Source organism: Herpailurus yagouaroundi, unplaced genomic scaffold, assembly GCF_014898765.1.
Source record: "Herpailurus yagouaroundi ecotype Mexico unplaced genomic scaffold, PumYag 77, whole genome shotgun sequence".
In the NCBI taxonomy this organism is placed as follows: domain Eukaryota; kingdom Metazoa; phylum Chordata; class Mammalia; order Carnivora; family Felidae; genus Herpailurus; species Herpailurus yagouaroundi.
The window spans coordinates 98,877,004-98,901,430 of NW_024412388.1; the positions used below are offsets into that span (position 1 = coordinate 98,877,004).

The window sequence follows — 24,427 nt, forward strand, 5'->3', positions numbered from 1 at the left end:
ATGAATAGCCATTTCTTTAAAGAGGATATACAAATGGCAAATAAGTACATTAAAAGATATTCAGGGGTGCCTGGGTGGCTCAGTCAGTTGCTTTGGCTCAGGTCATGACCCCAGGGTCATGGAACCTACTTAAGGTTCTCTCTCTCTCTCCCTCTACCCCTCTCCCAAGTTTGCTGTCTGTCTCTCTCTCTCTCTTTCTCAAAAGAAAAAGGATGTTCAATATGATTAGCCAACAGAGAAATGCAAATTAAAACCACGAGATATCACTACACATCTGTCAGAAAGCCTAAAATAAAAAACTGTGAAAATATTGCATCCTAGCAAAGATACAGAGATACATTTGCATGTTGCTGGTAGAATTATAAAATGGTATAGCCAATCTGGAAACGTTTGGCAGTTTCTTATAAAACAAAATATACAATTACCATAAAACCCAGTAATCACACTCTTGGGCATTTACCCAAGAGAAATGAGCATATACTTGTACATATCTGTACATGAATATTCATAGCAGCTTTATTTGCCATAGCCAGAAAATGGAATCAACCCATGTGTCCTTCAATAGGTGAATGTTTAAACTGTGGTATACCTATAACCATAGAATATTACTCACCAATGAGTAGACTATTGATACGTACAACAACTTGGATCAATGTCCAGGGAATTATGCTGAGAAAAAAAAAAGCCCACCATAAAAGGTTATATAATGTATGATCCATTATAGGACATTTTGAAATTACAAAATTTTAGAAATGGAGAAAAATTAGTGATCTCCAGCACTCGGGAATGGGGAATGGGAGGAGGGAAGTGGGTATATACAAACCAGGGCAACACGAGGGCTTCTGGTGATGTTGGAACTATTCGGTATTTTGACTGTGACTGTGGTGATGGATACATGAACCTATAGGTGATAAAATTACATAGAATTTAATACACATGCAAAAATAAGTGCAAGCAAAATTGGGGAAATCAGTATCAATGTCAATATCCTGGTTCTGCTATTGTAGTATAGTTCTGCAAGTTTTACCATTGGGGAAAACTGGATTAAGCATAGACAGATCTCTCTGTATTATTCCTTACCTCTGCAAGTGAACTGACAATGATATCAATGAAAGCTCCATTAAGAAAAGCAGGGGCACCTGACTGACTCAGTAGGTAGAGCATGTGACTCTTTATCTCAAGGTTGTGAGTTCAAGCCCCATGTTGGGTGTACAGATTACTTTTAAAAAGGGGAGCCTGGGTGGCTCAATCAGTGGAGCATCTGACTCTTGACTTCAGCTCAGGTCATGATCCAGGGTCATGAGATTGAGCCCAGGATCAGGCTCTGTGCTGAGCGTGGAGCCTTCTTGGGATTCTCTCTCTCTCTCTCTCTCTCTCTCTCTCTCTCTCTCTCTCTCTCTCTCTCCCTCTCTCTCCCTGCCTCTACCCTTCCCCCACATGCACACATGTGCTCATCCTCACTCTGTCAGGAAAAAAACAAAACAAAACAAAAAATATACTCCAGATTACGTGCCTTTTTTGGGTAGAGTCCTTCAATGATTTCTTATTATACCTGGAATAAAATTCAGATGTCTCTCTAAGGCTCTTATGTTACCTAACTGGAATTTAAATAAAAACTTAAAAAAAAAAAGAAAGAAAAACAAAGGGGAAAAAATCAGGTTTATGTCTTTTCCCCAGTATCATTTTAAGCTAACTGTGTCTTCTTTCCCCATTCATCACACCGGACTTCTTTCCATATGCCAATAGACAACACTGTGTTGTTCCCACGAAAACATTCATCTCCCAACCCTTCTGTGGCTTTTTCTCATCTTTTAGGTCTTGGCTTGGATGTCATCTCCTTAAGAGCCTTCCGCAACGATGCTCCCAACCCTACAGCAAACTAGCTGGTTAGATTTATAACTCTTTAGATTGTTTGTTACTGATATGGTAACAATGTTAATATTTATTTTAAATTTTTTTTTTCAACGTTTATTTATTTTTGGGACAGAGAGAGACAGAGCATGAACGGGGGAGGGGCAGAGAGAGAGGGAGACACAGAATGGGAAACAGGCTCCAGGCTCTGAGCCATCAGCCCAGAGCCTGACGTGGGGCTCGAACTCACGGACCGCGAGATCGTGACCTGGCTGAAGTCGGACGCTTAACCAACTGCGCCACCCAGGCGCCCCTGTTAATATTTATTTTAAATGGCATGTATTGATAAGATAACAATGTTAATATTTATTTTAAATGGCACGTATCTATCTATCTGGGCTAGCTGCCTATTGAGTGACTGTATGAAAAGAATAAACTTCAGGAGATTCCCCCATTTATGCTTATTAAGGAATATCAGTGAACTATGCAATTGTAGAGTGCTTAGGTGACAGTAGCCTGTTGTATAAAATTTAAAAATATGTTCTGCATTCTCTATTTTTTTTTTTAATTTTTTTTCAACGTTTATTTATTTTTGGGACAGAGAGAGACAGAGCATGAACGCGCGAGGGGCAGAGAGAGAGGGAGACACAGAATCGGAAACAGGCTCCAGGCTCTGAGCCATCAGCCCAGAGCCCGACGCGGGGCTCGAACTCACGGACCGCGAGATCGTGACCTGGCTGAAGTCGGACGCTTAACCGACTGCGCCACCCAGGCGCCCCAATGCATTATCTATTTTAAAGTATTAACATATATTTGCACATATTTTCAAGCACTTGGAATGAGTACTATGTGAACAACATAGTAAGTCTAGGGTGTTATCATAAACCAGGGAAGTACATATAAAAATTTGTAACGGAAAAGGTCTGAATGAATTACTCTTTGCAATGCTAAACAAGGAAGCTGGTGGCAATGAATTGTAATATTTCAGATATAGTAAGGGTGGAATGAGGGTGTAAGTGGTCATGGTGATATGAATTAATGAAACGTTTGAATCATTAATGAGCATTTGAGATACATTACTGAATACAGAAACTAATAATTATAGTTATAAGTAGAGGCTAAAACTGGTAATTATCTGAATAATAAAATTAATTTACAAAGCTCCTAGAAGTAAACATGGACTATAAGCTCATTGCATTGGTCTTGGTGATGATATTTTGGATCTAACACCAATAGCAAAGGCAACAAAAGCAAAAATAAAAAGTGGGACTACGTTAAACTAAAAAGCCTCTGTGCACCAAAGGAAATACTCAAAATCAACAAAATGAAAAGGCAACCTACTTAATGGGAGAAAACTTTTGGAAATCATATATCTGGTAAGGGGTTAATTTCCAAAATATATAGAGAACTCATATAGTTCAATAGTAAACAATCTGATTACAGAGTGGGCAGAGGACCTATAGACATTTTTTCAAAGATGATATAGAGGTGGCCAACAGGTACCTGAAAAGGTGCTCAACATCATTAATCATCAGGTAAATGCATATCAAAACCATGATGAGATATCATATCACACCTGTTAGAATGTCTGTTATCAAAAAGACAAGAAATAACAAGCATTGATGAGGATGTGGAGAAAAGGGAACTGTTGTACACTGTTGGTGGGACTGCAAATTGGTGCAGCCATCATGGAAAACAATATGGAGAATCCCCCCAAAATTATAAATAGAACTATTATATGATCAAGAAATTACACTTCTGGATATTTATCTGAAAAAAAAAATGAAAACACTAACTTGAAAATAAATATGCAATCCCATGTTCATTGCAGCATTATTTACAAGAGGCAACATATGGAAACAACCTCAGTGTGCATGGATAGATGAATGAATAAAGAAAACATGATGTATACCATTTACATTTACAACAACAGGGATGGACCTTGAGGGCATCATGCTAAGTGAAATGAATGAAATGAGTCAGACAAGGACAAATATCGCATGATCTCAATTATATGCGGAATCCTAAAAAAAGCAAAATACAACAACCAGTCTCATAGGACAAATTGGTGATTGCCGGGGGGTAGGGAGTGGAGGGTGGGCAAAATGGGTGAAGGGGATCAAAAGGCACAAACTTCCAGCTATAAAATAAAATAATGAACAGGATGGTAACTATACTTAGTATACTGTACTGCATATTTGCTATTTGCTAAACGAGTAGATCTTAAAAGCTCTCATCACAGGAAAAAAATTTGTAACTATGTATGGTAACAGACCTTAACTAGACTTATTATGTTGATCATTTGACAATACATACAAATATTGAATTATGTTGTAAACCTGAAACTAATACAAGGTCTTATGTCAATTACACCTCAATTAAAAAAATAAAAAAATGATAAAATAATTTACAAACTATCCCTGATACTTGTATACTAATACTGAAAGGGCTGAAGTTCTTTTAAAAATGTTTTTTTTGAGAAGCAAATGTTCCTGATAAATATTTAGAAGTTAAACATTGCTTTTAAAACACATCAAGTAGTGTATGTTTGTTTTGCCTTATTTCATTGTAAGGTTTCCAGTAGAGTGTCAGTTCTTTTGAGACATAATTTGGAGCCTGTTTTTGGAATATTTTATAATCAAATAAATGAATTTATCATGCTGGAACTATTATTCTTTGGTTCACGGATTAAAATTCATAGACACAGGGCCTATTCTTTTAAGAAATAAACAAAACCCTATGTGACATGACTTGCAGATTTTATCATGAATTCTTCCCAGTAGTAGATAAGGTCCCTTGAAGAATTCAGCAGATATAGTAGTTGTGAAGTCAGAAACGGGACGTGGACTAAGATGCCAAGAAAGGTGGAAATGTATACTGTGCTACGTTAATGTGCAAGCAGAACTGGGCAGGACAGAGACCAGAGCCTAGAGTCACGTAAAATAGGTGAGTTAGAGGAGGTGTTACCAGAAGAATTGGAGGTTAATGGTGGAACATGCCTCTGTAGAGATGCCTTACAGGGATGATACTATGAGCCTGGTAGCCCACAGACTTTGTTTACGTAAGTGACATTAAAAAAAAATCATAGTGAAGTTATTTATGTATCTTGTTCAACTACATGAATTTTCATTGAGTTTCACCTCTGCTACTAACTGGCTTAGCTATGAGAACTTGAACCAGGAGTAGTATTTATTGGTGTTGCAGTTTTTTAAGCCAAAACATTGAGAGGGTTGGACTAGATGGCTTGTATACATGTAACACTGTACTGATCTGAATTATTATCAACATTTCTAATTGGATTAACAATTATTTTGTAGGTAATGCAGAGATAAACTTCAAGTTGAATTGTTATAACACCTGTATTAATGACGTTTGAATTAATGATGGTTTTTCCTTTCCTGTACATATTGCTTAGTAGTTTCTAGAGACCCAGTGTTTTGTAACCAAAGTGGGAGAATGTCAAATTTAATCAAGAAAACAAAATATTTATTAAGTAAACAATAAGGAACTCTGGGAGAGTGTGACCTGAAGGTCCCAAAGAACTCTATCCCTGATGATCTGGTTATTATTTGATTTATGTCAAATAATAACTGCCCTTGTTTTGACCTAAGAGAGGATTGTCTGGGAAGTTTGTCTCTGAGATAGAGCTGAAGCGTTGCTCTGCAGAGTGTCTGGAGCCTAAGTGTATGCAGAGTGCCCCCCTCTCCGCTCCTTGATAAATAGGGAAAAGGTCCAATTTGCTCCAGCTGGAAAGTTGAAGTCCTTGTTAAATCTATCTATACTTGTTCTGCGAGGAAAAGGACAATCTCTAGTAATATCATTTAACTGTGAGTATTTTGTCTTCTTTCAAAACACAAAATTTTATAGTTTTATGCTGTCTAAATTAAATATGAATATTAATTTTGTTGGCAATTTAAACTATTATTAAACTGGAAGGTGTTAAGGGTATTTTTGGAACCCTTTAGTTTCCATCATCATTAATTTTTGCAAAGCAAATAAGCCAATGTTGTTTCTATGATAGTCAAACTATAAAAAGCATTTGCTCCTTGAAAACGAGAAACTTAAGTAGCTTATACAGTGGTTTGGTTTTCCCCTGAAGAATGACAAGGCAATTTTGAACCGTAGTTGGACTTCAGGTGACATTCGATGTAATAATGTAAGTTGATTCACAGTGGTATTTACTCTCATATTTAAAAATGAAATGTGTTTTTAATCAAGAACTTACTCTTAAAACACATTTTATTTTTTAAAGCAATAGGTTATATGTAAATTGAAGGCAACTTGAAATATATTCTGATAGGGGTATATTCAGGGAATTACACCTCTGTTCAAAATGCTATGATGATATTTATAAACATTCTTCCAGATTATGGAAGTAGACACAAACTATTTCCAACAGTTTGTGGAGTATACATTAAATTCATAGCCATGAATTTTCTAAACATTTAGTCTGTTTTCTCTTTCTTAAGCTGTAAAAATTACTTGACATGATATTAACTAAATATGTTTTTTCATTTAAAACTATATATGGAATTGTAGGATTCCATTTATATGAAATGTCTAGAATAGGCAAATACATAGACACAGAAAGTGGATTGGTGGTTGCTAAGGATGGGGGGGGGAGAAGAGAATGAGGAGAGACTGTTTATGGGTATAGGATTTCACTTTGCAGTAATAAAAATGCTCTGCAATTAGATGGTGGTGATAGTTGCACACTCTGAGTATTCTAAAAACCACGAATTGTACATTTTAAAAGGGCGAATTTTAGATTATGTAAATTACATCTCAAAAAAGCTGCATGATAAAACTGTATGTGAAGACTTCACAGTGTAAAATCCTCCAAGTATTCGAAGGTTAAAGGACAGATCCTTGTAAAGGAATCCAGAAGCCTTAATTTGTGCTGTTATTCAAATATATTCTTTTCATTTTCTTTGGTTCCAATAAGCTCAGAGAATTTTGGATCAAAGAATTCTGCTCTGAAAAACCTTTTTATAATTGTGTATCATACAGCACTATCATTCCTTTTTTTCTAGTAGAGGCTACTCTGAAGAGTAAAATGTTTTTCTTATGAAGCTATCTACTTTTCAGTGATATCAGTTTTATGCAATGCATTATTCATGATTCAAGTGACCTATTGCAAGAGTGAAAATGTAAAAACCGTGCCTTTAACGTGTCACTGTAGTTCTCTGGAGTCAATATGTTTTTCCTGTTAAAAGTTCTAGCTACGTGAAGATTTCCTACGCATGATTTAGGGTTAAGGCAGAGGAGATGCAAATTCATTTCTGCAATTAAGCATCTTTTCAGGTAAATAGCTATTATGATCTGTGGAAAGTACAATTTTTTCATAAAGTTATATTTGTTCTAGAAAGAAAATACAGACTTTGCCCATGCCAAATTGATCCTCTTGATAAAAGCTTCTCTCTTAACTAAGTTATTTTTGTTTTTAAGTAAATATTTACTAGGAAAGATAACAAAACAGAATCACGCCAGGCCTATTGTAACTTTTAACAGGATAGGAAGTCTTTGATTACATACCTTTCTCTATGTTATTAATAATTTACTTAAGTGATCTTAAACTAATTGTACGAACACTGTATTTCTGAAAGCTTTTATTTACTATGTATACATATTAAAATACTTCTATTAAACATCTAAAAGACTGTAGAAAATTAGTGAAAAATTTTATGTAGAAAATAACGCAACATTACTGTAAGCATTTAGAGAGATGAATATTTCATATTTTAAGAAGCATATTTTTAATCAAAGGCTTATTTATGTATGTTTCATGTATGCCCTGGAATATAACAAGTCCATAAACTGATAAAAACAGGTTTACTTTAGATAATATTTTTGGGTGTTTATTTACCAGCATTGGAAGGACTGGATTTTAGAACATCATTGTTTGTGATTTGAACCCTGATAGTGGCATTACTACAGGATACTTGTGTGTGTCTTTGTCAGGATACTACCAGTTTTGTTTTAATGTGCTACCTCTGGTTTGTTCTATATTATTTCTCAAACTCTCCCTCAGCAAAGTCTGTATCTAAGTAGTACCAAATACTTTTAAATTTTCAGACTTCTTCAGATATTCAATATTGTATGAAGCCTCATGGCAAATGCAGCAATTTTAAAGGAGGGTGAATAACAACTTCAAGTTTTCACATTCATTTATAATTTTATGAAATTGAATTGAGACTCCAAAGAGAAGTTTGGAAAGAACTGAACAGGATCATTGCTAAAACGGACCACACAAATTAAGTGGATGGCATTCAGAATTGTTTTTTCTATGGAGGGCCAATTGACCTGTTGCAATATAGGAAACACAGAAGTGTATGCTGACTGATCATACTGATTTTAGTCCTGACTTTTCAAGGAAGGAAAACTTCATATCAAAGTTGCACTTATTTGGGGGCACTGCTTTTGCTTCATCTCTTCCATCCAATGCTCATTCTACTGACTGCTATGCTGTCAGAAGACTGGAGATTCAAACGCTTTTAAAGGAGCATACATTCTATTAGATGATAAAGGGGACACATTTCAGAGATATTACTATTTGAACCGTCTTCGTGGACATAGAAACCTTAGCCACGAACTCGTCACATGGGTAATAAATCCAAGTGAAAGATTTTTCAATATAAGCTCAGAGACTGTCTCAGAAGTTGGTCACATAAATTTTCTGGCATGATTTAAAACCCCAATTTCTCCTTTTTTGGTTCTTTTTGAAGGTGAAAACAGTCTTTATCTTCTAATAGAGAAGATAAAGCTGTAAGATACGATGGACTCTAGGGTGAACTTTATTTTCTTCCAATAATTTTCAATCTCTTAAACTGTGATTTCCTGTTTAAGTTTATTTAAATTTTTGGAGTTCCTTTCTAGGAAATAACAAAAATAAAGACTTTTTTTTTCCCATTAAAGGATAGCCTTAGATTTTGAATAATTTTTCTTATAACAGCTTATGATTTTTAGGCTTTACTATTAAAAATAAAACACTTTCTCCAGTAATCCATAAACTTTCTTTAATAAATAAAAAAATAAAATTTTAGTTAAGCAGAACCAAAATTAATGTTTTAATGTTTAGCATATCATAGGACTATGAAAAATATTTATAGAGGACTTAGAACATAAACACAAGTGCTATGAAAGGCATTTTTTCTTACTCTTTAATTTCCTTCGTGAAAAAGTCTCATTTTTCTTCCTAGTTCCTCTAAATTTAGAACAGTGAAATGTTGAACCTATTAGAATAGAGATTATGAGAATCAGTTATTAAGACAAGAAGTGTGCTGGATTTTACATACATTAAATTAAACTCTCCCAATAATTTTGCCAGGAGGGTTTTATTATTTTTCTTCTACAAATGTTTAGGGAGGTTTAATAAACCCTAAACCCTAAACCCTAAGGTTTAGGGAGGTTTAATAAATGACCCATAAGTAAGTGGTGAAAGCAGTGTATGAAGCCTGACACCAAAGCTTGGTATACTTTCAAAAGCCACATTAAAAAAAAAAAAAAAAAAAAAAAGCTACATTGATTATTACCAAGGTTTAATGAGTTATTTGTAAAGAGCTGAGCAATAAGAAATTGGCAAAATTAGGGATGCCTGGGTGGCTCAGTTAAATGTCCGACTTTGGCTCGGTTCATGATCTCACGTTTCATGGGTTCGAGCCCCACTTCGGGCTCTGTGCTGACAGCTCAGAGCCTGGAGCCTGCTTTGGATTCTGTGTCTCACTATCTCTCTGCCCCTCCCCTGCTCATGATCTCTCTCTCTCTTTCAAAAATTAACATTAAAAATTAAAAAAAATATGTATAAAGAAATTGGCAGAATTAATAATTTGGTGTTTAGAAACTGAAAACTCACTATTTTTCCAATTTTAAAGTATAAATATAGATGTCTAATTTTAGTATAAATTCTGCTAACTCCTCTTTTCCAAAAATAGTACTGTACTTTTATAAAGTCATGCTGAGTTGATAATCATGCTTTCAGATATTCTACAAAAGTTTTATTTCCTTCAGGCTCTATTTCAGCATTCACTGATGAGTAAGTGAGAATTGGACCAGAGAATGGCAAATACTTATGTTACTACATCTGATGGGTACTGTCTTGCTGAACCAGTGCAGTACTATGGTATGTAGACAAATACAGTATAATAGTTAATAAAACATTTTTGTGTGTGTGTAATATTGGTTAATAATAGGGTTTTTTTAAAAAAAGAAATAAACAAGTAAACCAAAGACTTTAAATTATTCTCAACAAGAGGAATTAAGATAAAAAACTTAATAAAAAATTATTCCCTCTATGAGAATATAATTTAAAAAATCAGTAATATGAAAATATTCTAAGCCAGAATCAATTGTAAAAGGGAAAAGCCCAGCGTGCTTGGGTAACTCAGTCGGTTGAGCATCAGACTCTTGATTTTGGCTCAGGTTATGATCTCACAGTTCATGGGATGGAGCCCTGAGTTGGGCTTTGTGCTGATAGCTAGGAGCCTGCTTGGGATTCTCTCTCCCTTGCTCTGACCCTCGTCCGTGTGCCTGCAGGAGTACTCTCTCTCTCTCTCAAAATAAATAAACTTTAAAAAAAAAAAAGGAGGGAAAATCAAGATAGTACAAAATTGTATTTAATTTTTAAAATGTGAATTAACATGCACATTAGAAGTTGTTTTAGGAGTTAGTTGTAGCTAGTTCACATGCAATTTAGTAAATGTAGCTCAGAGTGCTATTCAATATACTTGAAATTTTAATCTTGATATAAGATTTTTATCAAAGGGAAAGAAATAGAAACAGAATGCAGGATATGACGGGAATTTTCTCCAAAAAGAGTAAGGCTATAATATAAATTTATTTTAGGGGCAGTTTTCTTGTCAAGGGTAAGGTTAGGGTTGAGATTTCAACTTGGATTGCCATGACAATGGAACATCAGCCAGTATTCTACAGTCTTTTGACACTCAGTCAGAAAGGACCTTCTTCTTTTAAAAAAAGTTACATTGTTTTTACTGATAACCTTTCTTTTCATATCAGGTGGTCATTAGTATTTACTCAACACTTAGCATTAGACTGAATGCTCTAAGATTGCAAGTGACTTATGTGAGTTAGTTAATGAAAATTATAATGTTTACTGATCTTGGTAGAATTTTGAGGTTAATCACCTGGTGATTCAGCATCAGGAAAAGTACAAATATTGCTAGTTACAGACATAGGGCACTCAGTACTCCTGGATCCATTTGGAGCCAATTTTCTGGATTTAGATTTAACAATTTTGCTGAAAGTGAAAAGTAAGTTGGTGTTTGGGAGCTTCTGATAATTATAATAGTGATATTCATTAAGCATTATTTTGTATTTTATGTTTTATGTTTTATATTTGCTTTTGCATATCATCTTTTATTTATCCTTACAGTAACCCTTTGAGGTAGGTGAACTTATCACCACATAATTGCTAGTTAGAACTGTTAGTCAACAAAACACAAAAGAAACTAGTAATTTAAATCAGGCCTATGAATTGCAAAGGAGAGTGTTAAGGTATATTAAATGGGGAGTTCAAGTAAATAATATTTTTTAAATTAATTTATTTATTTTGAGAGAGAGAGAGAAAGCACGAGTCAGGGAGGGGCAGAGAGAGAGGGAGAGAGAGAGAATCCCAAGCAGGCTCCACGCTGTCAGCACAAAGCCCAACACGGGACTTGAACTCATGAACTGAACTCATGAACTGTGAAATCATGACCTGAGCTGAACTTGGACACTTAACTGACTAAGCCAGCTAGGCTTAACAGACTTAAGCTCCTAAGCCAGCTAGGAGCCCCAGGAAAAAAAATTTTCTTTGCTTGAAATAACCAGGTAACTGGTAAAATTGTATTTCAGGTTGGTATTTTGGGGAGGTGCTAATTTATGAACTCATCTCTTTGTTGGCCTCACTGCACTGCAAACGGTTGTATCCACAATAAGGGAAATGCATACAGTGGGGAAAACCTTCTTTCATTCCAAACTTTGGGAAATACACATTTGTATTTAAGAAGGAGGCTGGAGTTGGTATGCAGGCCATTAGCAATGACTGCCCTTTCTCCCAGTTCCTGGGCAACCTCTGCATACCACTGGGACGGCAGCACTTATGATGCATTGCAATACAGTTTACTGCCTGCTCCTCATGCTGGACAGCAAGTCCCTGGGATGTAGTGGACATGTTGAACTGTTTGTTGAGCATAAAACTCTTTGACCTTTGAAAACAATTATGAAATTTTGACTTTTTACCATTTGTTCTTTGTTTATGCTAAAAACACCTAGATATTCTGCCAGAGCAAATCAGTTATCAGCTGTACGACACTGATTTTCAAGAATCGCCTTTTTGCCAGTATTCTACCGTCCAGTTGCCAACAGCTCTACAGTCCCAATCTTTACAAAGTCATTTCAACACTTGCAGCTTGGATCCACAGTTCAGTGGTGGAGAATGTGGACTTGTTTCCTGTGAATTAAATAAACCCACTTATGTGGTTGACCATGATGTTGAAGATGGATACTCTGGAATAAAAAGGTCCAGACTAACTCATTCTTCTATGCGAATTAAGAGACAGGAAGACCTCTGTGTAGTTTGTGGTGATAAAGCATCAGGATATCATTATAATGCACTTACTTGTGAAGGTTGCAAAGGTAAGGATAAAGTTGAAACGAAACTGAAGTCCTAGTGTTCACTGAAGAGACATGAAATTTTAGGCCTGTAAGAATAGCCTTACTTTTTAAAGTGTGAAAAAGAAAACCAGGGGGACCCATTGATGTATTTAAAGGTGATCCATCTGTGGCATAAAAGACATGAAAGTGGAATGTAATAAAGTTTTGATTTAGTTTTCATTTTTGATGAAAAGTTTTGCATTTAAATACAAACTTCAATATTTATATAATAGCAGGAGGTTTCTGTGTTCCTAGATGAATCTGATATTGGAATGGAAAATGACTTTTAAAACCATCTGAATGGTAACTAATACATCTTCTCATGCGGCTGGTATAATTCATGCATTAGAAAGGAATTTGAAATTAAATGACTTCTATGAGTCTATTTTAATTCTTTTGGAATGCTTTTTTGAAAACAAATGGGAAGTTTGCAAGCAAAGATCATTATTGACAATGAAATTTTCAAAAAGTGAAATAGCCCTTGATGAAATTTCGAGGTATTAAAACATTTCTGCACTATTTTTATTTACAAATGCAATGTTGAGACAGACCTGGAAATGCTTAGGCCAATGCAGCACTAGGTAAACATATCTATTAGAAGTTCACGGTGAAGACTTACTGTCAGAATCTCACAGCATACCCCTCACAAAGAATAGCCAAATAAAGACTGTGGGAAATGAAGTTCCAGCTTTGTGAATAGAATAGCTGGGCATGTATTTGCTTACTCTTAAAATGCAGGGCCTTGCTGTTAAAACTAGGTGGAGGATGAGGCATAGTTCTTGAAGACTTCAGCTGACCTTTCTGCTCCCTTTGTTGAATCTAAGTCATGAAACTCTCACTCTCAAGTGTGGCTACAGAAAAAAGGTATGGCAGGCCTCTGAGAGAGGCATTGACATGGCTTATCAACTTTACTGCTTGGAATGGATTAAGAAGGTAGCAGGGGTGACTACAGAGAAATGGAAAATAAAAGAGGAAATGGGAAGGGGGACTGCTATGCATGGATTTAGGAAATGAAAGAGAAAATATAGATACCTCCACCAAAACACACACACACATAACACAGCCGACTCAATGTCTCACCTGTGGGGGTGCTAAAAAAGGAAGGACAGGGGACTAAGTTTCAAAGAATAACTCTTCCTTTATGGGTTGAGGTGGAAATGTGAGGAGAGCAGAAAAGAGGTTTCACCTGAGCACATATTATTTCAAAGGCAGCTAGAGAGATGCTTCATGGAATCTTGATAGTCTGCAGAACATAGTTATAAAAATGCTTTAGATGACATAGTATAACCATAGTAAAATAGATAAAATAAAATCTTAATGTATTGGAGCTATTTAGTTTAATTTTCGGATGCGATTATTGAAAGGAATACCCTTGGAATAGAATATTATCAATCATGAGGGAATATAAATGTATATCAATCAAACCAAACCTTCTTATTGATAGAAAAACACATTTTATTGAAATAATTTTATTTTGATCATTTTACTAGGAAGGTATATATTAATGAAAAACAACTAAAAATACCTAATCGTAAATTTTAAAAGTAGTTTTTCTTGTCATTAGGTTTTTTTCGACGTAGCATCACCAAAAATGCAGTATATCATTGCAAGAATGGTGGCCACTGTGAAATGGACATGTACATGCGTAGGAAATGTCAAGAGTGCAGACTAAAAAAGTGTAAGGCAGTAGGAATGTTGGCAGAGTGTAAGTATTGTGGATTTGGGGGGCTCTTTTTTTGAGGGGGATTTTAGTTTTTCTTACCTTCCTGACAATGCATTCCTCAGATTGTCATTTTGAATTGTAACATAGTTGTCTAGATTTAAGCTATTTCTCTAGCAACTGATAAATTAGGATGACCAGTAACCAATCTAGGTAATTATTTCCATAAACCCCGTTCTATACTATATTGCTCTAATTTTGCCAGTAATCTTATGTTCTTAACTGGAAATCCTTGTACTGCCATGTTACTTAACCTAAAGTTATATAATGTATCTATAAAGAGCAGAATTTTATTAAAAAAAATTTTTTTTAACGTTTATTTATTTTTGGGACAGAGAGAGACAGAGCATGAACGGGGGAGGGGCAGAGAGAGAGGGAGACACAGAATCGGAAGCAGGCTCCAGGCTCTGAGCCATCAGCCCAGAGCCCGACACGGGGCTCGAACCCACGGACCGCGAGATCGTGACCTGAGCTGAAGTCGGACGCCCAACCGACTGAGCCACCCAGGCGGCCCAAAAGAGCAGAATTTTAAATTGGTAGTTCCCCTTCTTTGGTCTGGTATCTTTACAAGCCTCCATGATACCATGATAGGGAAGTAGAGCCTACTAACAACCCATAGGTGTCAAAACCCAACTCAACAGGCAGAAGAGTAGCTAAGCTGTTTGGGTTCCTGATATGTTCACTGAGTTTTTAGCTGATAACTTACATGATGTCATTTAATCCTCAGAGTAGCACTAAGATTTTGGCATTATTTCCTCAATTTCTCCTATTTCCCAGGGCTCAAAATCTCATGGTGATTTCAAAATTTCATTTTTCTTAGTAAGGTACTATCAAGGTTTTCTTCTCATGTCTAATCTTGCACAAACTCTTATCATCTTGCACTTATACTATTATATTAATTTTATGGCTATTTCTTCATTTTCTGTTTTTTAGTTCAATCTACCTTCCACTGCTATAATATTCTTCAATTTTTATTAAGTTACATTCTTGTTCAATAAATACCAATGCAGTATCCTGTTTTTTTTAAATACAGCTTATTATAATAAAATCCAAACTCTTCAAAGTTTTTGAGCGAAAGGATTCCTATTTAAGATTCTAGGGTTGGAGAAGATCTTAAGGTTATCCTGTCCAGCCTGAATCCTTTAGTTTATCCCTGTCTTGAGACTGCTCGGGCTGCCATAACAAAATACCATTTTCTTGTCTTGTTAGGAAAAAATTGACTTAGCTCATTTGAAAAATCACAAAATATTCTCTTGACCTTATATAAAAATCAAAGAAAAAAGCTCATGGATAAGGTAGTTAGTTCAACTGCTCTACCAATTGATATTTTATATTACTTCCAAGATCTAATTAATGTGTATATTTCTCTGACATAAAAAGGTCTAAACGTATAGTTTGGAGATGCAAAATTAATTTTTAATTTATGTCTAGGCTATGTATTTTTTTTGATGTTTATTTATTTTTTGAGACACAGTGCGAGTGGAGGAGGGGCAGAGAGAGAGGGAGATGCAGAATCCGAAGCAGGCTCCAGGCTCTGAGCTGTCAGCACAAAGCCTGATTGATGCGTGGCTTGAAGTCACGGGCCATGAGATCATGACCTGAGCCGAAGTTGGAAGCTCAACCGACTGAGCCACCCAGGTGCCCATAGGCTAACTATGTATTTTTAAGTAGAAGGTAGTGATGGAAGGAAAAGGAGAAAGTAATGTAGTAAATTTAATTGCTGCTTGCCATAAGAGAAAGATTCTTTGTGAAAAGACAAGTCTATGATTATATATGTATCCAGTATAAGATAATTTTTATCAAATCCTAGAATGTTATTTGCCATACCTAAAACATTTTATATGAATTTTGTAATATCACAGGTTTGCTCACAGAAATCCAATGCAAATCAAAGAGACTTCGAAAGAATTTTAAGCAGAAGAATAGTTTTTCCTCTAGCATCAAAGTGGAAGAGGAAGTAGACAACAAGCTTGTATCATCCACCACTAGATCTGGAAAAGTGGCAAGACTCTTCTTATAAAATTTCTTGTTTCTTTAATGATGACATGATGTCTTGTTTAATAAGAATTCATTATAGTTCTCCTCCCTCCCCCATGTTTTCTTACAGATTAAGGAGAGCATGGAACTAACTCACGAGGAACATCAGCTCATTAAGGACATTGTGGCTGCTCATCAAAAATACACAAGTTCTTTAGAGGAAACAAAGATGTTTGTATGTGTTCATTATTGGCAGGAAATAATTTATAACTAATTATGTTAGAAAATAAGAGTGTCAATGTGAAAGTTAAAAATTTAAACTTGTAATTTAAAAGTTTAACATTTTAATTTACTTAAAAGAAAAAAATCTAATAGCCTTATTTCTTTTTGCTGGCTAGCTCCAGAAATATGCAAATCCTGAGCTGAGCTTTTTGCAACTCTCGGAGACCATGGTCCTACACCTACAGGGGTTAGTGGATTTTACCAAGGGACTCCCAGGTAATCACTTCACCTTTGGAAAAAAAATTAACCTTTTTTTTTAATTAAAAAAAATTTTTTTTTAATGCTTTATTTTTTTGAGACAGAGAGAGACAGAGCACGAGCAGGGGAGGGGCAGAGAGAGGGGGAGACACAGAATCTGAAGCAGGGTCCAGGCTCTGAACTGGCAGCATAGAGCCCGACATAGGGCCTGAACTCATGGACCGCGAGATCATGACCTGAGCTGAAGTCGGACGCATAACCGACTGAGCCACCCAGGCGCCCCAATACTTTTTTTTTTTTAAGTTTCCTATTTTAAAGGAAGGGGACCATTTAGGAAAACAAAAACCTCTATTTTTCCAGCAAAGCTGGTGGAAATGGTTCATTTTGTCTGCTTTAAACAATCAGGTAGTTGAAAGTATAAATATTTTAAAATATTCAAATGACTCCAAGGACTTAGGAACAAGAGAAATAATATGACTGTATCTTTTAACTTTAGCTAAAACATGAAACAAACAAAATTGCCAGTACAGTATGAAAAAATCAAGGTACAGTTGGCCAAAACTTACCTATCTACATATATAGATAACTCACTGTAAAAATAAATTCTTTGAGGCTAAACTATGTTTGATTTGCTCTTGCCATATGAAAGTATTATTATCTAGTTCTGATGAAAGTGCTCCAAAATATTATCATGTGGAATCAAGAATTTTATTTAGATTTGAAGTTACAAATTGTGATTATTCTAAGGAAACATTTAGGATTTATATTATAACTAAATGGATAGTTAAAAATACTAAATCTTATACCTGAAAATTATCTTTTCATTATTGATTTCAAACAATTATGTGATCTTTTGTTAAAGGATTTGAAAATTTGACAACTGAGGACCAGACTGCATTACGTAAAGGATCAAAAACTGAAGTGATGTTTCTTCACGGGGCCCAACTTTACAGCCTGAAAGAATGTCTTTCGTCAGCTTCTGAAAGTAAAAAAGTCCGGCCAACATAACCTTACTGTTAACAGTTACTATTAAATACAGCAACAAATTATACCACATTGAGTTATTTTTCTTATTATATTTTTGTTTTACTAGTTAGTGTAGTAATAAGAATTTCGTAATAGCTTTTCTAATTCATTGGTCTAGCTTTTGCTTTTCTTTTAAAGTAAACCATTTTTATTATATGGCATCATAAGAAAAATCTTTTTGGAAGGTTTTCTACACAAAATTTATATAAAATCTAAACTATTAATCTCACTTCCTGTTTCAGTAATAAAAATTATAAATCTACCATTTGTTGGGAATGTTTCCTAACAGATTAGAGAGAATGGATTTACTGTGTAAAGTTTTTTTTTAAAAATCAGACTTTATGTTTTCCCCTGTTACTAGGTACTATGAGAATATCAGATCATTCAGATCACTCACTGAATTGTCACAATCAGAGTGTTAATAGAAGTGTTATTTATTCTATGGAAACCTTTTGCAACGAAGACTGTCCTCCTACTACACTGACTGGTAATGTTACATATCATACAAAATATAATGGGTGGAAAAAATTGGTCAGATATAATGTTTTATTTTATTATTCTGCTTTAAGAAAAAATGATAATGACAATATGTTTGATTCTGCACTATGTTCTGACAAAAATACATTTGATATTAATCTTTTTAGGTATTGCTGAAGAATTTATTAACACATTGTTTTACTTCTACAGAAGAATGAGTGAGCTTAATATTACTAATACTGAATATGCTCTGCTTGCAGCAACAACTGTGTTTTTTTCAGGTAAAAACCATTCAAAAGTAAAAATTTGGATTAAGTTTGGCAATCAAATCATGATGTCTGTGGTTATTACATTATTCACTGATGCCAAATGTAACAATTTTGTTTCATCAAAATCTCTTTCTCCTTGAGAGAATTCTCTTTAGCTTACAAACATGCTATAATTTCTTGCATCTCAAAAAATGCCTTCTTGACCTATAATCCCCTTTCAGCTGTTCTCCCATTTCTCTGTTCTACTTTACAGAAAAAAAACTTTTTGAGTTGTGTGTGCTCCTGCCTTTATTTCTCTCATTTACTCATGAACCCACTGCAGTCAGATTTTGTCCCCTTCTTTCCATTCTGCCATAACTTGTCAAGATCTTTAGTAATCTGGCATTGCTGATTCCATTGGTCAATTCTTAGTCCTTATTGTACTTGACCATCATCAACTTCATCTGACAGAGCAGATCATTCCTTCTTTCTTGGAACACTTTCATCACTTGGCTTCTGTTGGTCACTCCCTCCCTCTTGAAAAAAATTTTTTCCCCACTTAATTTCCAGGACATCACACTCTCTTGATTTTCCTCCTCAATGACTGTTCTTTCCATCTCCTTTGTTGACTCCTCCTCATCTTTCACACTGATAAATGCTGAGTGTTCTAAGGCTCAGTTCTTTTCTCTTCCATACTCACTTCCTCTGAAATTTCATCCTATCTCATGACTTTGAACACCATCTACATGTTAACAACTCTCAAATATTTTTATCTGAGAGAGAGAGAGAGAGAGAGAGAGAGAGAGAGCGTGTGTGCGTGGGAGAGTGAGTGGGGGAGGGGCAGAGGGAGTGAGAACTTAGGCAGTCTCCTTGCTGAGCCTGAGCTGAGCATGGGGCCTGATGTGTGGGGCTCAATCCCGTGACTCTGGGATCACAACCTGAGCCAAAATCAAGAGTTGGATGCTCAACTGACTAAGCCACCCAGGCAACCCAGCCAACTCCCAAATTTATATACCAACTTGGACTGCTCCCCTAACTCCACTAAATAGCCTACTCAAGATTTCAACCTGCAGTAAGGCATATCAAATTTAACCTATCCCAGGATGAACTCCTGATCTCTCCCCGATCCTCCTATATTCTTCCTCCATCTTTACTAAATGGCATCTCCATCCTTCAAGTTGCACAAACCAAGAACCCATATCAAAAAGGCAACATCTCCTGTTGGCTCTAGCCTCAGAATATATCCAGAACTCAACCATGTCTTACTGTTCTGTTCCTGCCACCCTAATTCAAACTAGTGTCCTTTTTTGCTTTCCTGTTTCTGCCCTTTCCTCCCTAGGGTCTAGTCTCTATATAGAGACCAGAGTTATTCTTTTAAATTTTTTTTTTCAACGTTTATTTATTTTTGGGACAGAGAGAGACAGAGCATGAACAGGGGAGGGGCAGAGAGAGAGAGGGAGACACAGAATCGGAAACAGGCTCCAGGCTCTGAGCCATCAGCCCAGAGCCCGACGCGGGGCTCGAACTCACGGACCGCGAGATCATGACCTGGCTGAAGTCGGACGCTTAACCGACTGCGCCACCCAGGCGCCCCCAGAGTTATTCTTTTAAAACATAGGCCAGATCATTTCACTTCTCTGCTCATAACCCTTTCATGGTTTCCTATTCTACATAGCTTAAAGCCCAGTTTTTTCCATTATTGCCTACTACTATTCCTTTTGCTTACACCACCACAGCTACATTTTTTTCCCCACATTATTTTTGATACATTTTGTTACTTGAAAATGTCAAGCAGTCTCCTGTCACAGGTTGTACTGTACTTGACAAATATCCTTGGAAAGCTATTTCCCCAGAATAGCTACATGCCTCCCTCCTCCTCCTTGGATCTCTGCTAAATGTCATCCTATCTCTGATTATCCTTTTAAAAATAGCTAGTGTGCCTCCCCCCCTAAATTCTTATCCCTTTCTCTGTTTGTCTCTGTAACACATATCATTGTCATATTATATTTTAATTTAAATTGTGTCTATGTCTCTTTTCTCATCCACTCCTCCCAAACTCAGGCTATAAGCTTAATGAGGGCAGGAAATTGTGTCTGTTTATGTTCACTGCTGTATCTCTACCAAAATGCCTGGATAAATGTTGCCTAGGCATTAAGAAATTCTTGGTTGGTTCTTATTTTTATAACTAGGTACTTAAGAAGCTTAACCTTTTGGGGCACCTGGGTGGCTCAGTCAGTTAAGCGGCCAGCTTCAGCTCAGGTCATGATCTCACAGTCCGTGAGTTTGAGCCCCGTGTCAGGCTCTGTGCTGACAGCTCAGAGCCTGGAGCCTGCTTCAGATTCTGTGTCTCCCTCTCTCTCTGCCCCTCCCCTGCTTATGCTCTCTCTCTCTCTCTCTCTCTCTCTCTCAAAAATAAATAAAAACATTAAAAAAAAATAAAAAATAAATAAAAAAGAAGCTTCACCTTTTACTTATTGTTGACCTGGAGGAAATTAATCTTTTTAAGTTTCAAGTAAGCTTGAAACTTGCTTTTATATTCTTACAACCACTTACTGACCTTTCTCTTCCTATTTGACTTCTCTACATCTTAAGAAGCTTGTCCAGGGGCGCCTGGGTGGCGCAGTCGGTTAAGCGTCCGACTTCAGCCAGGTCACGATCTCGCGGTCCGTGAGTTCGAGCCCCGCGTCAGGCTCTGGGCTGATGGCTCGGAGCCTGGAGCCTGTTTCCGATTCTGTGTCTCCCTCTCTCTCTCTGCCCCTCCCCCGTTCATGCTCTGTCTCTCTCTGTCCCAAAAATAAATAAAAAACGTTGAAAAAAAATTAAAAAAAAAAAGCTTGTCCAAAAAACAGCGGTAATAATAGAATTTACCTCATAGTGTACTCCGAAGACTAAATAAGACATTGCATGAAATAAGTTACTTAGTGTAATATCTGGCATATATTAAGGGTTCAGTAAATATTTGCTATTTTTATTATTTACAAACTGTATTGTTTTCAATGAATTTGCTATCTTTCACCACTTTCCAGTGTTCATTAAGATGTATATGATGATGTTTTTCAGATCGTCCATGCCTTAAAAATAAGCAATATGTGGAAAATTTACAAGAACCAGTTTTACAGATTTTATACAAATATTCAAAAATTTATCATCCAGAAGACCTACAGCATTTTGCTCGTCTCATAGGGAGGCTCACAGAACTGAGGACACTGAATCACAACTACTCAGAAATACTTAGCACTTGGAAAGCAAAGGACCCCAAATTGGCTAGTTTACTCTCAGAGAAATGGAATTTGTATTCACATTGCTGAAATTTTAGAATGTGGTTGTGGTTTGTCTTAAAACTTTCAAAATCTAGATTGTTTATCATTATAGGATGACTGCTTTGAAAAACATAAACAGAATTGCTAGGTTACCAATGTATCAGCATAAAATGGGACATTATCAGTGCTCATCAAATTTTGTGGGATATAGGACCACCACTAGAGGGACATCCAGGATTCTTTTCCAGATTTGACTCAAAAGAAGCAAGGATTATTGTTTGCATGGTTCCTTCTGAAGGGAAAAATGCTAAATAGAGTTCTTTCCTGAAGATGCTCTACTTTTTCCCTTTAGTAAAAACTGAACGAAAATATGTAGATTACTTATAGACATGAGAAAGGGTATCTAGTGGAAACAATTGTAATCAGAATAAAGACAGTTTGTGAACCTCATTAATTAGGCCAGATTGATGGATAAAGGAGTAACATTTTAAACTTATTCCTGTTATGGCATTTTATGAATTATTAAAGAGGAACAAAACTTTGTTCAACTCTTACCTTTTCTTAATGTTTTCTAAAAAGAAATCGTTTATAAGCCTAAATTAAAAAAAATTGTGATGGTAAAATATTGAAAAAAGTTAAAATGACAAATCATTAAAATGGTTTAAAAAAAATTTTTTTAACGTTTATTCATTTTTTGAGAGACAGAGCGTGAGGTGGGGAGGGGCAGAGAGAGAAGGGGAGACACAGAATCTGAAGCAGGCTCCAGGCTCTGAGCTGTCGGCACAGAGCCCGACATGGGGCTCGAACTCAGGAACTGGGAGATCATGACCTGAGCTGAAGTCGGACGCTTAACCGATTGAGCCACCCAGGCGCCCCTAAAATGTTTTAACACATATTGGGAAATACTGGCACGATTTACTGCTTATTCTGGCAGACAATACTTTGACATTTTTGCCAATATCTTTTGGAGAAAAAAATGAAGTTCTTAAAAACTGAAATCTTCCCACAAATATTTTAATCCTTGTAAGGATAGGAAGGCTATCTAGTAAAAATAAATTTCATATGAGATACATGAAATTAATAAATTCTGTGGTGGTATCATTTTGAAAGACTGGGTGTAAGTCTTTCAATACTGTGAATTTAAGTTAATTTGATAGCAGCAGTTTGGTTTTCGATGAAAAAAAAAAAGCCCATAGTTAAATTTTTCACGTTTATAAAACTTAAAAAAAAAAAAAGACATAGTTGAATTTATATCCTCAACTTCAAAATGATCTTATTTAAATGTATTAATTATTGTCCCCCGGGGGGGGGGGGGAGTATCTTGGGCATAAACCTGGAATCATCTCTTGGAGGGAATATTCTTTTTTTAGGGTATCTAGACTCAATTTCCTTAAAGTGTAAAATGAAGGACAACCTGGCTCATCTCTTTCAAAGCTCAAAAAATTTTTAAATTCTAGCAGAAACTATGATGTCTCATTAAATTTACACAAAACAAAATTGGTTATTTAAAAATATTACTTAAGTCCTTTGGAAAAACATCAATTATAGACATTAGAAAACAAAGTCAAATGTGGTCAAAACGGAACGGAACTCATCTAATTGCTCAAACCTAGGTACTTAGAATCATAATATTTATTAGAGTTACTTGCCCAAGTCTGAAACTAGGAAGTCATCTTAGACTTCTCTCTTTCACTGCTTACTGTTAAAACAGCCCATCAACTCCTATTAATTTTACTTCTAAATACCTTTTACTTTTGATGCCTCTTCCTCATCTCCAGCGCCACTGTCATGGCTCGGGTCCTCATACTTCACCCAGCCTATTAAAACTGTCTCCCTAACTCAAGTCCCAATGCCTGCCTAAACCATTTCTCATACTACAAATTTTCTTCTGAACTTGATCTTGCCTCCCTCTCCACTCAGAATTCTACAAGTTCCCCGTCCACAGAGGCTAAAATCCAAAGGTCTTTGCAAGGCCTTATCTGTCAAGCCTGCAGTCTCCTTCTTGCCATTCCCCGACGTTGTCCTCACACACCTACGCCACACTTGTTGGAGTCTCTCTTGTACTAATCTCTTTCACAACCACAGGGCCTTCGCCTACCTTCAGGAGTAGTCTTTCCCCATTGACTAGACCAATCTGTCTATAGTCACTCTATTCTTGACGGAAGCCTTAAAAGAAGCCTGTCACATCTGGGCAGCCTCTCCTGACTCCCCAGGCCACTGAAAGTACCGCTTTCCCTGTGTCCTAACCAGTCTTTGAAAATTACCACCTTTAAATGATTATACGTGGCTACAACTGTTTGCCCATCTGTTTTTTGCCCTGACTGAACTCTCGGAAGACACAAGAGGATTTTTTATTCTTCGCTCCAATCTGTCATGGGACTTGCTATAGTCTTCCTTGCATTCTCTGACAATCGCAGAAGCTTCAAGAATGTCTAAAGAAAAACAGAATCCGGAGAAGAATTGTTACCGACACAAAGGAAAATCTCGCGAGAATCGGGAGCGGGCCAACGGTCGCGGCTGACCGTTATTTAGCCGTTAAACCGTTGTGCACCCGGCCCTTTTCGGCCGGCCGCTGAGGCGGAGCGATTTCTTACTTTTCTGGAGGTTCGGAGGCAGAAGTTCTCGTAGATTCTTTTTGCCGCCCTAGTAGACAGCGGGTAGCAGTTCGCGTGGGCACCGAGTCCACGGTTTCCCGCTGACTATTCAGAGGTAAGGGCAGGTGTACTGAGTTCTTTTCC

At 36.3% G+C, this 24,427-nt stretch overlaps 2 protein-coding genes and 1 long non-coding RNA gene across 3 annotated transcripts in view; 2 read left to right on the forward strand and 1 right to left on the reverse strand.

Annotated features, from left to right (window-relative positions):
* Positions 1 to 614: 614 nt before the first annotated feature.
* On the reverse strand, positions 615 to 24,396 carry LOC121027744 (uncharacterized). The gene is made up of 5 exons (XR_005788902.1): positions 24,284 to 24,396; positions 13,582 to 13,744; positions 9,009 to 9,083; positions 824 to 901; positions 615 to 669 (listed from the first exon to the last, which is right to left on the reverse strand). It is a non-coding gene; the product is annotated as an uncharacterized LOC121027744 (long non-coding RNA).
* LOC121027742 (bile acid receptor-like) lies at positions 5,490 to 22,243 on the forward strand. Its single transcript, XM_040471399.1, has 11 exons — positions 5,490 to 5,678; positions 9,859 to 9,970; positions 12,121 to 12,483; positions 14,066 to 14,206; positions 16,084 to 16,223; positions 16,329 to 16,433; positions 16,597 to 16,696; positions 17,541 to 17,663; positions 18,066 to 18,191; positions 18,349 to 18,462; positions 21,490 to 22,243. Exons 2-11 carry the CDS (start codon positions 9,907 to 9,909, stop codon positions 21,735 to 21,737), a joined length of 1,524 nt encoding a protein of 507 aa, XP_040327333.1. The 5' UTR covers positions 5,490 to 5,678; positions 9,859 to 9,906; the 3' UTR covers positions 21,738 to 22,243.
* The window catches only part of SYCP1 (synaptonemal complex protein 1), a 122,273-nt gene continuing 122,139 nt past the window's right edge, over positions 24,294 to 24,427 (forward strand). Inside the window, exon 1 of the mRNA XM_040471396.1 lies at positions 24,294 to 24,398. The gene's annotated coding sequence lies outside the window, so the exon portion shown is untranslated. The remainder of the gene's footprint in view (positions 24,399 to 24,427) is intronic.